The 17789-nt window shown below is 40.2% G+C and overlaps 1 protein-coding gene across 1 annotated transcript in view; it reads left to right on the forward strand.

Moving 5' to 3' along the window:
* Positions 1-4305, forward strand: part of LOC129726908 (protein spaetzle 3) — a 37240-nt gene extending 32935 nt beyond the window's left edge. The window contains exons 4-7 of the mRNA XM_055684157.1: positions 2513-2637; positions 3138-3515; positions 3568-3693; positions 3759-4305. Of these exons, the coding sequence (XP_055540132.1) occupies positions 2513-2637; positions 3138-3515; positions 3568-3693; positions 3759-3915 (786 nt within the window). The 3' untranslated portion in view covers positions 3916-4305. The remainder of the gene's footprint in view (positions 1-2512; positions 2638-3137; positions 3516-3567; positions 3694-3758) is intronic.
* The last annotated feature ends 13484 nt before the right edge of the window (positions 4306-17789 follow it).

Genomic DNA, 17789 nt, shown 5'->3' on the forward strand with positions numbered 1-17789 from the left:
CGCAACTTTTCCATCCGCTTCCTACAACAGCTCTCCAAAAACTGATTCGTCTTTTGCTATTAGGCAAACAAACTTCTATTGCTAACCGTTAGATTGCTGTGATCTGTTGTTCAAAGTACTCGTTATTATTATTTTTTTTAATTTTTTCCTTGGATTTACATTTATTTTTTTCTTATTTTTATTTTTTATATTATTTTTTATAGATATATTTATTTATAATTTTTTTTTATTCAGCGGGTTCGTATTCTACATAAAGATGTATATTTACTCAATCTAGAACGGTAATTTTTAAATATAGAAAGAGTGTTTTACAAAGCTGTTCAAAATTGACGGGACTACAATATTGTAGGATAATATTTATTTCTATCTTCAAAGATAAGAGAGTCAAAAATTTTGGTAGCCCTTTTGTAGAAGTTTTTTTTTGAAGAAAGTTTTGCTCCAGAATATTGGTATAGAAATATAGATTTTTTTTAAAAAAGTGATCCATTATCATGGACAATTCGTCCTTATTGCAGATTTTGAACATTGATAAGGGAATTAAATGTTCAAAGAATGCATTACATTTTTCAGTACTTATATATTCAAAACTCACGTGGAAACACTTCTTAAGTGGAATATTTTTTAGGTTGGGACTACTAGTGGAATGTGAACTCCTGTTTTGCATCATGATTGGACTATTTTACTTCTGAAATTTTTGATTTTTTCAATAATGTTGTGGACACATTGTTTTGTAGCTACACATGAAGCTTCAATGCTTTATGTTATGCGATTTATTTCGTGTGATCCCTATCTCTCGATATATTTTATAAATTTCAGATTTGCTATGAATTATTATTTCTGTAAACTAGACAAATAGAGTGTTTCGAAAAATGTATGTTTTTCGTTATGTACTTTAATAATAATCAAATTGTACGATTTGTATTTCATTTTTATTTTTTTCCAGAGTACAGTTTTTTACAGTTTGAGGGTATTTATGTTATGGTTTATCGGTTATTCTTTTTAAACGTCTGGTGATATTTTTTGGGATTTTCTTTCGCAATTTGCGTTGGGAAAACTCATTTAAGATGTTCCAGCAAAATTGGTTAACATGATTGTTATTTATTCGCAGGTTGTTGCCTGCTAATAGAAATGCAAAATTCTGTGACACTTTTGCTAAAACTTGTACGGTAAATTAAATAGGATGAAATTAAATTACCGTCGGTAGTAAAATGAAAACCGATATTCTATTTTTCATTGGCAGTGCCTTTTCTTAGTGTGAATTTCAAATTTTTGGTTTGGTATCTAGTTTCACTTTGGTAATTTTTTTTATTTATATCTGGTGTCTTAAAGTAGTTTTTTTCAAGGATCAAATTGGAATATCAATTCAGCTGAGTTGTATACAATATTACCCTTCTCAGCTTTCTCGGCACCAAGCTTGTTTCCTTCCACTAGCTAATTCAACAATGGAGTGCAAACAACGGCGGCGATCTTGCTACAATTTGCCCAACCAGTTCTATTCCCCACGCTTCAGGCTGCCGTGTTCGTGTGAACAAAGAGTAGCCCCGTACACGAAACCACACCCTAGCTGTCGCGCAGAGCTTGAACAATTCGAAAACAACTTCTTTCGCTTTTGTCGACTGCCGCTGCCGACACGGTCAGCATGTACATGTAGATCAGGCAGGCACCGCTCGAATACCTGTGATTCGAGCGGTATGTTATAAAAATGCAAATAAATTTACGTATCAAGTGACCGCACGCTAAGGACAAGGCCAGGTACCGACCGGGTGCTCGATTCGCGATCCGTTCATGTCTAACCGATTCTGCTCTGGGTTAACAGAAGAAATGACAATCCTACACATTGACTTTGCTAGCTTGGAGTTCCCCAAAGCAAACATCGACAAGCTGCCTGCGGCAAAATCAAGATTAAGGAAAAAAAAAACTGGTTCTAATTCCGATATATCGAAGTCGTGTTTTGCCGACTCGCGAAAATTATAAAATAAATCAGTTTGTCAATGACATCCAGGCTGCGGCGACGGATGGCCAGCACCGGACCGGAATATAAATCGTCGATCGCTATAAACAAACGGTTGCCTTGGGTAGCCACCTGGATGAGCCGGCCATGGTTCCAGGAGCGTGTTCTCGCGTGATAGACGACGAACCCCATCGCAGCGCATTTATTTCTATTCCCATATACAATCGAACTGTCACGACTAACCGGTACGTGAGATGACTATTTCTGAGTTTCGGGAGAATTTTGCAGCACCAGAATTTTAGCTCGGGTAGCATCATCTGGCTCTATTCATTCGCTACATAGGGGCGGGTGAGTCAACTCAGTTCCGAACGTCCGTTCGGCGTCGGTCGATTAACATTTCACTCAGGATCAGTGTGTCTAGCCGTTTTATGTGCACGAGTGCGGAGGAGGTTATTCGGTTGATTAGACATTTATAAACCTGCCGGCTAAATCTTTGCAGGAGGAGGTGTTTTATTAAACAGTTTTGTATTATTTTAATGGTTCGTTTTTTTATCGTTTCAGATCTGGTGGACGGCTCTATCGCTAGCGCTTGGTCTCAATGTGCGAGGAGATGTGATCAAAGGTGTTCCTTGCGTTAAGAAAAACCATCAGTTGTTCTGTCCGACGGCGGGCAATAGTTATCCAATGTGAGTATAGTTTGTGGACTCTTCCGGGATTTAATGGGTATACACAGATATGACACAGATTGAACACATAGAATTATTTTAAACTGTTGAACTTTCCAAAATCTACTCTTTTGATTTTTTATTTTTTTTTTAAATTTTTTCAAAACTCTACTTAATTGTATAAAGAAATTAAGGACTATTATAAACTTGTCTATTACTTGTCTTTCGCCGTTGCGGTGGATTTTTCGCTCATTTCCATAAATAATCGCTAGATTCAGTGAACAATTAATGGAGCCAAGAACGGTGGTCGCCAGACGAAGTTTAGTTGATTTGTGCTAAAACACAAGGCCATCTTTCACTTCGTTTGCCAACATCGATTAAAGCTTACCGTTGTTTGACACTTACTGCGTCGTTGGCGTTCAATCTGTGTGAATCGAAAATAATCTCAAACCAACATAATCTCAAGAGGTCAAAACGATCATGAAACGACTGTTTTTTTTATCTCTCTTTCATTTGCTCAGAGACAAAATCGAAACATTCATCGATGAGAATAAAGCGCTGATGAAACGAATGTATGGTGACTTTGAAATGACGCGAAGTCCGCCACTGCAGCCGAACCGGAAGCGGAAACGTCACCTGCAGGACGTTGATGATCACTTCACGTTACTGCCGGAGCTGATGGATCTGTATGGTGAGCCAGGATCGCCGAATGCGCCGGAATTGTCTGTCGGCGGAGGGGACTCATACTTTGGAAGGTTACGCGACAAGAGACAAAGTTCGAATCGTGGTGGAGGTGGCAGCGGAGGTAACGGGGGCGGTTCGAACGGTTCAAATAATAATGGTAACCGTTCCACGGCGAGGCCAAGTGCCACTGATGGCAGTGGCGAGAGTACAGGAAGGTAAGTAATTTAGCACCAAACTGGAGAAGTTCTAATTTGGTTTCTATTGCAGAGTCGACGCATGCGAATCGAAAATCGAGATAGTCACTCCGTACTGGGCTTCAAACTCCGCAGGAAAAGTTCGTGCCATCGTGAATACGCAACACTTTGAGCAGGCCATTCACCAAGAAGTTTGCTCGTATGTGTATAATATGTTTCAAAATTAATTAAAGTTATATAACGTGCTTACTTTTCCACTCCTAGGAAAACTCAAACATCTCGCTGCTCCGGCGACTGTGGCTGCGAGCAAAAATATAAATGGCACCGGTTGCTGGCCTATGATCCGGACAACGACTGCAAGGGAATATTCATGGACTGGTTCTTGTTCCCTTCATGCTGCGTGTGTCGGTGTAATCCTTGAAAAGCTAAACAACGCAGACAGAAAATTGGTTCGGAACAAAGTCACGCTTCATACCAGTTGTAAGCTCTTAGGTGTGCTCTTTAGTCTAGTGCTGTATGTTCTAGTGATAGTGTTAGGCAAAAGCGGAAACTATACGAAAGAGATTCAATCATTTTTAATTATTGTTTCTTGTAAGATTGACCTAGATTAATATTCTGAATTTTGAATAGTAGGTACCATGTGCTGACGAAATGAGGAAACTTGTAGCCAAATTTTGTTTGCAAGACCAGCGAACTTTGATAGAGTGCTCTAGTATCAGTAGCGTTACCTATTTAGATTCGAATAGAATTCTTTTTCTTCCTGTAAAAAATTAAGTTATTTTTTGTAAATACAAGTAGATTTAAATAATCATTCGACGAAATTGATTTTTTTAATGTAGTATGTTCCAATAGTCATTCAGTGTGCTGATTGATATCCAAAACTTTAAACGCTATTCAACACACGAACCCGATTGCATACACAATGAGACATCTATCGGAATGCAACCGAAGCATTATCATGCGAGTGAGCTTTTACACAGTTGATTGTCGGCGCTCGTGAAGTTTGTTTACTCTGAATGGAGTGCGAATCGTGGAGACACAACAAATGCAAAGTATGATGCAGACGCAAGGTTGATGGTAAATATTGTGCTAGAGCAAAATCTTTTTTACTTTAAAGTTCGCTATACTATTACACGATGCAAATTAAGCGTCTTAGTCTCTTTTTTCTGATTTCATAATGAAATTACACAGTGCAACATTTTTTTGCCTTGACTTCTATGTATGATTTTTTGATGAAGTTTGATGCGAAAATAAATTTCCCGGAGTTTGAACATATTTCAACTTAAGGGGCAACAATGGCGCCATTTTGAATTTTTGAGAAACCGGAAATTTTTGAGGTTTTTTCGACGCCATTTTGTTTTAAGACCAAATATCAAAATTTCAAGAGTTTGTTAAATCGGACAAAAACTGAGCTCAATACGGTGATTCTACGAAACCGGTTTTGGCATAGTTTTAGTATATTTCACAAAGCAAAATAATATCGAGTATGTCTGAGCATTAATGGTAATGCGCTAATATCTTAAAGTGGTAGTCAAATTATATCTTATATTGAGTAGAAAAGTCTCAGAAATCGAGTGGTAGGTGGTAGGTGAATGAGCTAGGATGTCCCTAAGAAGAGCTATAGCTGTTCAAAGTTGAGTATGTCGATTTGAATGCAGAAAATCTTGTTTTCTGCCAACATTACCAATGTACCGGCGCCAGTAGGATTCCCATCAGAAATAACCTGTCGTAACGAGTTTATACACTCAGCTGGATCAAACAAACAAATTCAGGTCAATAATCTAGGCGTAGGTAGAATCTACAACGTGTTTCTGATGATACTTCTGATAGAAATCTGACTAACGCCGGTACACTGGCAGTGTTGGCAGAAAAAATGATTTGAAATATAAATTTCGACATACTCAACTTTAAACAGCACCAGTATTTTTTTCGAACACCCTAGCTCTTTGATGTTTTCGGCCAAGTTGTTAGGCATCAAAAAACCTACCATTTGAAGTCATGACACCTATGGTTTGAGCCACTTTGAGATCTTTAGAGAGGAAAATGCAAAAATGTTGGATTTTCCATACAAATCTCCAAATTAATTTGAAATGCAATGTGCCAAGCGGAGACTTAACCAATCGACTTCCGATAAATTTGGGTTTGGGGCTCCAAATAGAACAAAAAAAAACTTGGTTCTGGCTTTCTGGTATCAAGTTTCGTTTTTTTCCATATAACGATTCCCCACCCTAATCCACATACCCACACCCACATATCCACACCCACATACCCACACCCATACACACACCCGACCACATTATTTTTCATATTTCATATACAACATCCAGGCTTGTCATTTCTCCTCACAGAATCACTAGCGTGTAGTAGAATATCTTTTAATGCAAAAACAACTACTATCACACTTATGTGCAAAACGACGCCCTTGCTTGAAGAGAGCAGCGAATCGTGTGTATCTGAGTAGTTTGCAAAAAACACCGTGGCGTAATCTGAAATTTCTCTTCGGAAAGATAATAAACTGGTGGGTGCTTTCTCACACGAAAGGACATTACGCACAATAACTGCACAACAGAGCTAACTGCGGTGCTTTTGTTATGTATCTCTTAAGCATATATCAAATGAGGGGAGCATCTAGATAAGAAGGTAGATTGCGTTTTTTGCTTTGCATGTCAGAACTAAAAAAAACTCCAGCGACCCGTCACGCGTGTTTGCTCTTCTAAAGCTATCGAATTTATCTCAGCAGTGCACACCGCGGTATACTTCTTGTTTTGCTCAGCTGTGGTGTAAGCAGCAAGTTTAATAGTTTTTCTTTGCGAGCGGTAGAAACACAGCACAAAAAAGTGCAAGCAGTGAGCAGTGACTATACACTCTCTTTTTTTCAAAATGTATAATTAACATACCAAAAACATGAATATATTCCCTAATAAAAAATAACTAATAATTTGTTTTTAATTTTCAAGTCGAGAAATCAATGTTTAACAACTCGTTCATAGACATTTTAGTAAAGGACAATGTTGTTGAGATATAATTTTTCGCAAATTCGACCTACTAAAACATAAATCTTTTTGTAAATAAGGGTCAGAATTCGTGAAACGGATCACTAAAAATCGCGATGTCTAATTTTTTTATAAAAGTATTAAAAACTTCAAGAGTTTCACTCGGGAAGTTGATTTTACAATTTTTATTGAATTTGAGTAAATTTACAAGTTGTTATTGTCATTTGAAATTAAGGTCAAAATTGTTTTTAAATAGACATAGCTATAAAAATATTGCATCGAGTTTGATGAAATTTTCACAGCAGATGCACCCTGAGTTGTAGTTTACGAAAATATGTTTTTTGAAGAAAAAAATATTTTTTCAATACTAACTATTTAAAACAATATGTTGAAAATCTATGTTCTGGGGCACTGAAAAATCTGAAAAATATCACAAGTATTTTTGACAAAATTTCGAAACTGTCCTGTAAATTTCGCGGTGGTGGTATTTTTTGATCAAAAGATATGGGCCTTCAAAGTTGGTGCCGCAACGCATTTTTCAAGCGAGAAATGCTTTTAAACCAAGTTTTCTTCACTTCTCATACCAAAAAGTCCACCTTAATGGCTAAAAGTAATAGCACGGGCGATCTTAACCCGCTGATGCGTTCTGTACGGTTGGCCCCTAACTAAATTTTGCATTTTTTTTTAGTAAAATGTGTAGTTAAACTTGCGAGTTGTAAGGGGCATAAAATATACTGTCTTCATCATTAAGTTGGGTAACAGACTAAGCATATTTTGACTATTTTACGACTAAAAACCATTTCTATTAAACAAATTTTACAAACCTTACAGAATTTTTGCATATAACTGAAACTGGGATTGTCAATAGTAGTACTGCTCACTCGCTTCTCGCGTGAAAATGCGCTTGGCACCAACTTTGAAGGCCCATATCTTTTGATAAAAAATATCACAACCGCGAAATTTTCAGGGCAGTTTCGAAATTTCGTCAAAAATACTTGTGATATTTTTTCAGATTTTTCAGTGCCCCAGAACATAGATTTTCAACATATTGTTTTAAATAGTTAGTATTGAAAAAATATTTTTTTCTCCAAAAAAAAATATTTTCGTAAACTGCAACTTAGGATGCATCTGCTGTGAAAATTTCATCAAATTCGATGCAATATTTTTAAAGCTATGTCTATTTGAAAACAATTTTGACCTTAATTTCAAATGACAATAACAACTTGTAAATTAACTCAAATTTAACAAAAATTGGAAAATCAACTTCCCGAGTGAAACTCTTGAAGTTTTTAATACTTATTTGAAAAAATTAGACATCGCGATTTTTAGTGATCTGTTTCACGAAATCTGACCCATAACGCTCTATTCAGAATAGTCCAAATACCTGTGATAGTAGGAGGGTGGTGTCCAAGACACGGCCGCATGAGTGACGTAGGAATATGATATATTTATGTGCAGCATCCTGTTTACGAAGAATAATTATTTGTTTTGCATTGATGATTTTTTTTCATACGCAGTAAATATGACAATGTGACGTTCATTGCATTAAATCCTGGTCAATTTAAATACTTAATCAGTATACAGAATCTGAAAATAATCTTAAACAGTTACTTACTTTACTTTACTTTGTTGGCTAACGGACCGTTCACCGGTCTAGGGCCGAACGAATTAGAGATGTCCAGCTTCTTTTGTCTTGGGCAGCCGTTCTCCAGTCTCCCCGTACACCAGCAGATCGTGCATCTTCTTCCACCGCGCACATCCACCGCGTGCGAGGCCTACCATGGAGTCGACGGCCTCTTCCTGGTTCTCTACTGAAGATAGTTTTGGCGGCTCTCTCGTCAGGCATCCTGGCTACGTGTCCAGCCCACTGAAGCCTGCCCCGCTGTATTACCTTCACTATATCAGCACGTTTGTATACCTGGTACAACTCGTGTTTCATGCGTCTGCGCCACATTCCACCTTCCAATTTACCGCCAAGTATCGATCGCAGAACTTTACGCTCAAAAACTCCGAGCACTCGTCGATCAGCTTCCTTCAGTGTCCATGCTTCATGTCCGTAAAGGGCCACCGGGAGTATCAGCGTCCTATACAGCGCTAGTTTTGTGCGAGTTTGCAAACTACGGGACCTTAGCTGGTTACGCAGTCCGTAGAAAGCCCTGTTCGCAGCTGCAACTCGTCGTTTCACTTCACGGCTCATATCGTTGTCACATGTCACAAGCGTACCAAGATAAACGAATTCGTCAACCACTTCAAATCGTTCCCCATCTATCTCCACCTCAGCACCAACACCACGGGGACTCCCACGCTCTCTGCCAGCTACCATGTACTTCGTTTTGGCAGAGTTAATAACAAGCTCCAATCTCGCTGCTTCCCTTTAAAAAAGTACGAAGGCCTCCTCCACGGCCTTACGGTTGATACCGATGATATCGATGTCGTCCGCAGAACCAAGAAGCATGTGAGATTTCGTGGTGATCGTACCGTTTCCTTCGACATTTGCTCTTCGTACTGCACCCTCAAGAGCGATGTTAAACAGTAGGTTGGAGAGCGCATCCCCCTGCTTCAATCTATCCAACGTTACGAACGCGGCTGATGTCTCGCCAGCTATCCGCACGCACGATTTTGATCCCTCCAGTGTCATACGACTCAGCTTTATTAGTTTCGTAGGGAAACCGTGTTCCAGCATGATCTGCCACAGCTCGTTTCTTTTCACTGAGTCGTATGCCGCCCTGAAGTCCACAAACAGATGGTGAGTCGATAAGTTGTACTCCCGGAACTAATCGAGGATCTGTCGCAGGGTGAAAATTTGATCCGTCGTGGAACGCCCTTGTCGAAAACCAGCCTGGTATTCGCCAACAAAGGATTCCGTTAGCGGTTTCAATCTGAAGAACAGGATACGGGAGAGCACTTTATATGCGGAGTTGAGCAACGTTATCCCTCGATAGTTGCCACAATCCAATCGATGGCCCTTCTTATAGATAGGCCAACCAGTCGTTCGGCATTTGTTCATCCACCCGGATCCTTAGTATTATCTGGAGGATCGCATAGTACAGCCGCTCGCTTCCCGCTTTTAGAAGTTCGGCCGGGATACCGTCCTTCCCAGCGGCCTTGCCGTTTTTCAGCTCACTAATCGCCTTTTTCACCTCCTCCTGTGTTGGTGGCTCCACAGCTTGTTCGTCACTCATAATCGTCATCCTGTTCCTGCTCTGCTCATCCGGCTCCTCACCGTTCAATAGCGCCTGAAAATGCTCCTTCCACCTGGCTGCAACCGTCGGTTTATCAGTAAGCAGGTTGCCGTCCTTGTCATTACACATGACCGGCACAGGGAAATTCCTGCTTTTGACTCTGTTGACAGTTCTATGGAATCTCTGCACGTCGTTTTGAGCATAGCATAGCTGTCCTCTGCCACGTCGTTATGAGCATAGCTGTCCTCTGCTCTTAAACAGTTATAAGATGCCAAACAAGGTTGCATATTCAATTTTGGGGTGGTTTTTCGCCGCTTGCCGATAGCTCGTTCTACAAGTGCAGTTTTGAGAAACAATGTATGACAAACTTGTAGTCCATAAGTAGTACTACAAGTTTGTCGAATAGTGCAATGCTATAGCTCTTAAACCTGAAGTGTGAAAGCCCATATTCAGCGCAATATTCAGCCAATATTCGCGGTGAATATTATGATATTCACCGCGAATATTGGCTGAATGGCTCACTGAATATTGGCTCTCACACTTTAGGCATAAGAGATAGAGCACTGCTTTCTTTGACAAACTTGTTGCATTACTTAACAAGTTTGTCGTACATCATATTTCAAAATTATACTTGTGGAGCGAATTATCGGCACGCGACCAATTGAATGGGAATGACACTCCAAAATTGAATATGCAACCTTGATGCCAAAAAACGAATAAGATGCCCGATTTGAAAGTCATCTGTCTGTTACCTTCCGAAATAAAGCGGGCTTGAATGATGAACAATATTAGCCTCAGCGATTGATGTTTGCCTAGTGTTGTTCAATTACATATAGGGTTATGGAAGGTTGCTTCCACCGGCCGTCGTTGAAAACATGGTAAATTTGGTTTGGTGGGTTGATCTCCAGGTGGTTTTGTGGATGTCCTTTCGGGAAACTGCGAATTTGACGCATCACTGGCCGTTGTCGTTTGTCACGGTGTGCAGGCTTTGCGGGCAGATCACCGGCTTGTATATGTCTTCCCTACCGATCTGAGCGTGCATGTCCCCGATGACTATCTTGATGTCTCTACGCGAGCAGTAGAGTTTCTCCAACTGTACGTAGAATACTTCTTTTTCTACATCGGGTCTTTCTTCGTGAGGGCAGTGCCTTTTATTCTCAACAAACACAACCTGTCGCTGATCGCCTGCCTCTTGATCACACGACTCTGCATCCTGCCCAGCCCTATAAAGCCGGTACCCAGCTCATTGGTTGTGCCGCCACTCTGGTAGTTCTGTGTCCTGCGGCCACAAATTCTCCGTACCTTCTTTCCTTTCTGGCAAAGCTTCTGGAGCGCAACGATATCGAAGTGGCGGGGTTCTAGCTGATCCAGCAGAATCCGTTCGCCATCCGGGGTGTTCAGCGATCCACAGTTCCATGTACCGAGCTTCCAATCGTCGTTCTTATTTCGTCGCCTAGGTCGTTGCAGATTGGTCTGGTCCGTATTCATTTCTTGATTGTTCGTAGTATTTTGATTTCGGCATGCTGCCTTACTAGTCCTGTGGATGTCTAGTATCGCAACGAAGCTGCCGTCTTTAGTGTAGCTGGCGAAACACCGCATTTACTAATATCAAGATAAAATGAAATTGGTTTTTTTCTATACCGCATCCGCGGGATGCCACTTGGGTTGCCATACTGAATTAAATTCATTTATCTGGAAATATTTAGTCGTCAGTACAGCTCGGGCTTTTAATGAATACATCTCGATCAAATAGATATAAAAAACGAGTGTACATTTTAAAAACAAACAACGAATGTCATCTGAACAATGTAGCAACTCAATGGAGCTTCAAATTTAAAGAATTTGGAAAGAAGTTTTTATTATTTTTTTACATCATTGATATGAAAACCGTTACGGTTGCGGTTCAAATGTCATCTACTCGTCACGATTGCCAAGCCGAAATGAGCGGTTGACATTCGTGCATTCACTATATTATAGTAGGCCAGCAAGCAGCCATCAGCGAGCAAAGGGGAAGCAAGCTTGTGATTGGTTGAATGTGCTTAATTTTTAACACAACTTTCAATTAGTTTAATATTGACAAGACATTTTAATTATTGTAATAAAATCTTTCGCAATATCTCACTGTTACTATTTTTACCCTCATGTAAGGGGCTTGCGAACATCCGTTGCAGCTACAGAAAGCGAGTTTGTGATTGCTTCAAAACTGAATCATTCGATTAAACATTAGTGGTCAACAACAAACGTCGTGATATACTGTTGCGTGCCTGAGAGTGCACTGCACCCCCTGCTAATTACCTCTACCGATACGTTCAGAATTTTGTTGTCCCCCGGCCGCACAACTGCAATATGTACCTACAATATGCAACACGCAACATTGTAGTTGCGCTACTGAGTGTGCGGCACCTTTTGATATTTGCCTTTATACGACACAAAAAGAAGAAGGCAATTCAAACGGCAATTTGATAATCTGCCAGGTTGCAACACGGTATCTACGCGATAGCGGCAGTGACAATTGACAGCGGCAATGTAGTTTTCACTTGGCTTAGCTGCACACAAAGGGAAATCGAGTTTTGCTGCACTGCTAGACGGCGACATCAGTTTTAATAGCATTCTAATAGCTGAGTTGTCTGATAAATGATATTGTTACAAACCGAAAAAAACTTTGCCTTTGAGACATCAAAATAGTCTAGGTTCAGGGAAGCAAACATTAAGTGACCTATTGGAACGGGAATATTCTGTCAATTTTTTTGACACTGATATAGAGAACATCACAGCAGGCGGTTGGTGTCTACTCATGGAGTCTGTGACAAGTGTGCTTGCATAAAGCCTTAGGTGCTACATTCCGATTCGGAACTCGACCTTCTGTTCATTTATACACAGACTTCGCAGCCCTCTGTTTAGGGTACAGGACAATTGCGGGGCTAGCGCTACGATCCTACTGACACTAACAGTCTCTCCCGAGCCGAGAATCGAACCTACGATGACTGGCTTGTTAGGCCAGCATCGTACCTCGAGACCAGCTAGGAAATATTGAGCGTGCTTGCTTGTGTTTGGTAAATTGTTCATAGAAATTTCGGACTTGAAGCTTTCCGTCAATTCTCACTGCTGAAGAATGTCACCTCGGCTACTCAACCAGGTGAGCAATGTCTCTCTATTTCTTTCGAACACCTCCTCCAAGTTTATCCAAGGTTCTCAGGGTCGGCCGATAGGACGAAAATAGCAGTTGGGTTTCACATGCATTGGATATTCACGGAAAAGGGGGGAGTTTAACCTGACTCTCCTATATCACGTGGAACACTTAACTGAATCTAAGTACATACATTTTTATCATAGGTCTAATCACATGCTTATTACATACAATCTCTCGGAAGAACTGTGCTACCGATGCTGGCTGCTCTGTAGCCCGGCAACCTATGCCGTCACGCCGACGATACCGCTGTCTACTGGCTGATTCCGCAACTCTCCTCCTCCCAGGCCGCAACCATTGGGGAATTCAGCGAACCTTCGCCGTCCCACGGCTCGTTCGCTCGTCTCGCTTATCGGTCCGCGTTCAAATGCCTTCGCTGACTGACGTACTGTCTACGCTTGGTGTTGATGGTGAAGATGGCGTAGCTTGTGATCGATCGCTCGGAGGGCTTGCACGTGGCCCTGCGACGAAGTGATATTCAAAATTCTGGGTCCTGATTTGAACACAAAAGGCCCAATTATTCGCTTATAATTAATATTAGCTCAACCTTCCGTCTATGGTTATACGGAGCTAGAAAGGCTTACCTGATTCACTATCCTCATTTATTCTTTGAGGTTCACGTGCTCTAACACTAGCCCTTTCAAGGCTTTTCTGGGTTTTCAACTTCACTGAACTTAACTGGTCTTCTCGAGCGATCAATTTGCAATGGCTGACGATAGCTCGCCAATATCGGATGTGCTTGATGATCTGCTGACCTTCGCCACTGCTTAGGGTTTCATCGGTTATGGTTATAGCATCGCTTTTCTAAATCTAGGTGTTACGGCCGTGCGATATTCCTATGCCCCCTGTGGTAACTTTAGTAGTTATCTCCAACGGTTTCTAACCGAAACGGTTACAAGAATGAAGTAATAATGATAACTAAAATATCACAAAATTGTTCATAATTTCATCAACATTTTTATTGATTAATTACAATAATCAGGTGATTAACATTTGAAATACTTCATTCCGACGTTACATCTTGGTTACAGTTTCCGTAGAATGTATCCCGATATAGTGCAGTAAGACGTAGTTCACGTCAAAAGTCATGTGTACTTTAGACGAAAACTAAAACGAAATTCAACAAATTTTGGGACGATTTTCCGTCGAACTGCACATGTTGGATATTAAATATTGGGTATAAGATATTGGGTATTGAATATTAGATTTTAAGTATTAGATATTGGATTTTAGATATATCAAATTCTGGGATTTTGATTTGTAATTTTATTTATTTTTGATTCATATTTTTATGATTAGTGATTTCTAATTTATCATGGCAGATTTGTAATTTTAGATTGACCACTTTTAAATTGTGACTTGAGATATTTAATTTTTGTGTAAAGACTTATATTTATTGTGCGAATTTCAAAATTCGTTTTCTTTATCTTTAGGTTTGAAGCATTTTGAATTTTGGCAGATATATGTTTTGTTTTGTTACTTGGATTAGTTAAAAAAATCTTCCAAAAACTCGCAAAGACTAACAGGCTGACTGCAATCGAAAATTAGTTTAGTCAACAACATTCGTTGCCGCCATTCCGAAACCGAAGAAAATACTAACAGCAAATTTACCAAAGTAAACCGAACGCCGGTGAAAATTAACTTCCATCTAACCGCTATCCTTCGCCTGCATGTAGCGCAAAATGAAGCATAAATCTCGTCCTGTTCACGCCACGTCGCCCAGGTTAAGTTCATTAAAGTGTTACTTTGCCGTAGCTAGGCAGCCAGCATGTCAGTGCTGCTGCAGCAATCCTATAAGCCCCGAACTGGACTGCATCGGAGTGGAACGACGATGGCGCGCTTCTAATGATAAAAGGTTAATATCGTGTATTATTTATTGTCAACGCTGCATCCTGGCTGAAGCAACAATGTTAGTCCAGCACTAGCTGAGACTGCAATAAACAGTGTTGTGGGGTGGAAGGAGCAAATGTTTTATCACAGAGCCAGACGAAGGCTTCCTCTGCTCACCGAAGGATCATATGGCGGAAGCGAAGACATATTATATATGGCTGGGTTGTTTATATTGTTATTAAATAAAAATAGATTTTCTTGCCGTTCTCGTTGGCAGTTGGAGAGGTAATCCTTGAAATAATTGTCTTCTTTTGGTTACAGCTATACGAGCATTATGATTACGGAACTTGTTATTATTTTTTACTCATTAGAGAAAAGAATAAAAACAATGGCAACAGCAGGAGGTTGCTATCGTTGAAATCGCAGACGTCATAGCATTATTTATAGAAAGATTGCGCGAACCAATTCAAGTTTCACTTCTTGGCGAGAGTGAGGCATTTCGATTATTTTGTTGTTGCCAACGCACATCAACTTCTCGCTGCCTCCAGGGATAAATTCTTCCTTAACGGCTCCAAATCCCCGGAAAAGCTTCAAAGGTATTAGCATTAAACGAAGGTAATGATGTGATGAAATGCCACCCTGGCAACGGTTATCGGTGCTCGACTGTAGCACTGGCATGGATTTACAAAAACGGCTCTGGAGGAGTCACTTCTTGGGTTTACTTTCCCTGCAGTAGGGAGGATTTGGCACACATTTAGAGTGGAGATTTTCTTCGCCTTTACTGCTTCAGACTTTACCGCCTGCTGAAGCTCCGAGAATGAGAGTTCAGATTGAAGGGTGGCTTGAGATTTGTCAGTGTTGTAGCAGGGATGCCGCTACGGTTGAATCAATTTTTCAAATTCCTCCTATTAACGCTCCTGAAATGAATTTACTGGGGAGAACAAGTGAAAATCCTACCAGCCGCAATAAAGACAAGCCAAAAAAGCGGAGGCAGTCGAAAAGTGAGCGAAGAAATCCAAATGAGTGCAATTGTCTTTGCCTTTTATTACTTCATTCCCAGTCGGAATGCGAAATGATGCGATGGCATCTGTTTCCATTGGAGCTGGACTGGAACCGTACTGTCACGGTTTGCCCTTAATAAAAATTGGGTCAGCAGAAATGTTTCAAATTTTGGCTTTGATTGCTAGGATATGATGCGACACAGTCAAGTTTTATCAATTTCGACCAGGTGTACGCTTCAAAAATCAACCGTTCAGACGCTATCCGCTACATTTTCTCCAGTTTTCAAGCTGTAAGAGTTTTCCAATATATCCAGGACGAAAATCCTTTCGATTCGCCACGTGTGAACGCACGCATTGATTTCATGCCCCCTTTGGGATGGCCCAAAAGTGTCGTAAATTCAAAGTTAAACACTTCGGCTGTACTGATTTCCTGGCTGGTTGTGTTTCTATCGTTTCGCTAGTTCACAGCTTTGGCTTTCTGTATGTGCAGTACCTACCTTCTATCGTACGGATTTCGTTGAGCCATTCACCGAGCAGCCCACTGAAGGTAGTACGCTAGTGCAGCATCCCGTTTTCACTGGCTGCGATATGGTACGATTTGCTCGTTCCCTGATGGGTCGTATTTTCTTTCCTCCACCCGGAAGCGCACGTATTCGAATCCAACGCAGAAAGTAGCTTCACCTTGGCTGCTGCAGTACCTTACCTTTCCGAGCCAATAGGATGAGGTTGCTGCTTTCGGCGGGAACACGCAGAGTTGGTAGTAGTCATCATCTTCATCGCGGGATGATCATCATCGCTTTTCGGTTTGTGCGTGTAACAGTTATGTTTTATGTTGGGATTCCCGGATACCCACTGTTTCTTGCCCGTCTTTTTATGACCATCGAATTCCCAGTCACGCTGTCGGAATATAAATTTGATGGTTTTTGTTTCTTGTGTGCTACACACTCTGTCGCATTCAGTAATTGTTGCCGTACCGTTTCCCTTTTTTAGTGGGAAGAAATCTCCTTTTTCATTGTCGGGCGTTGGTTTTTTTTATAGTCATTCTTTGGCTAGATTTGGTGTGAATAGGCGAATTGTTAAAAAAAGGATAGGTTATTTGATTAATTGATATTTTTTCTGGTTATCATTTTCCACTTTTTGTTCAGTATCACGTAAAGTAACTGAAGCCTTTTCATATATCAACAAGTTGGTATAAGAGTGCATCTTTTTATGGAGACAGCTGGCAAAAAGACTATTGTTAACCTATACCTTTTGTGTCATTGCAGAATAAAATGCAATGAAAAATCCGATATTCTTCACTAGGCAAGTATTATTGACCCAGAGCTACACTGCCATACTGCTGAGTATCCTCAAGTGCACTGCAGGTAGAGCTCAAGAATGGAAATCCAAGACAGTAAATGGCTATCAAACGCTAGATGAACGCATTTTGCAACCTAAACAATAAAAACTTGGTTTTGGAAAATCGATCACTTTGCCCCACCCTAGTATGCATACATTCAATCTCATACATACTTACAAAAATACATACATGCATACATTAATTAACCCTCTAGTGCCCAGTGCCGCTTTTAGACACACTTCAGGTAAACCTCTAGAAAGCTTTAGTAGATTCTTATCAAATGTTGATAAAGATTCATAGTGATTATACCGAGATCCGTCTGAAAAAATAACTTAAGCAATAGAGGGTTGATGAAGCTTCCACAATGGAATTTCATTTCATTCCGAGGTAAAACGTTACGTTATATCGAGGTTGCCTTCTATCGAGGTATAACTGTATTTCTGGGGTCGTGCGGTTGGTATACAACAATATGATAGCTTTTCTAACGAGACTTCACATATCTAACCGTGATTCATGACAGCCGAAATTACTTGTAACACTTTTATCTCCTAAACAGAGAAAAACTGCTTTGTATCAACAAATGACATGTCTATCCTCCACTAAAACTTCTGCTGCATGTTCTTTTCAAGTTCTATTTTCGCGAATTTTACACATTCACATGACTTGCAGGTTGAGCGTTTTCTTTCAAATTCTTTCTTAAAAAAGGTAAAAAAAAATTAATCCATCTAGTGGCGCAAAAACCTTTGTTATACTAACTATTACT

This window comes from Wyeomyia smithii, chromosome 3 (genome assembly GCF_029784165.1).
Source record: "Wyeomyia smithii strain HCP4-BCI-WySm-NY-G18 chromosome 3, ASM2978416v1, whole genome shotgun sequence".
Taxonomy (NCBI): Eukaryota; Metazoa; Arthropoda; class Insecta; order Diptera; family Culicidae; genus Wyeomyia; species Wyeomyia smithii.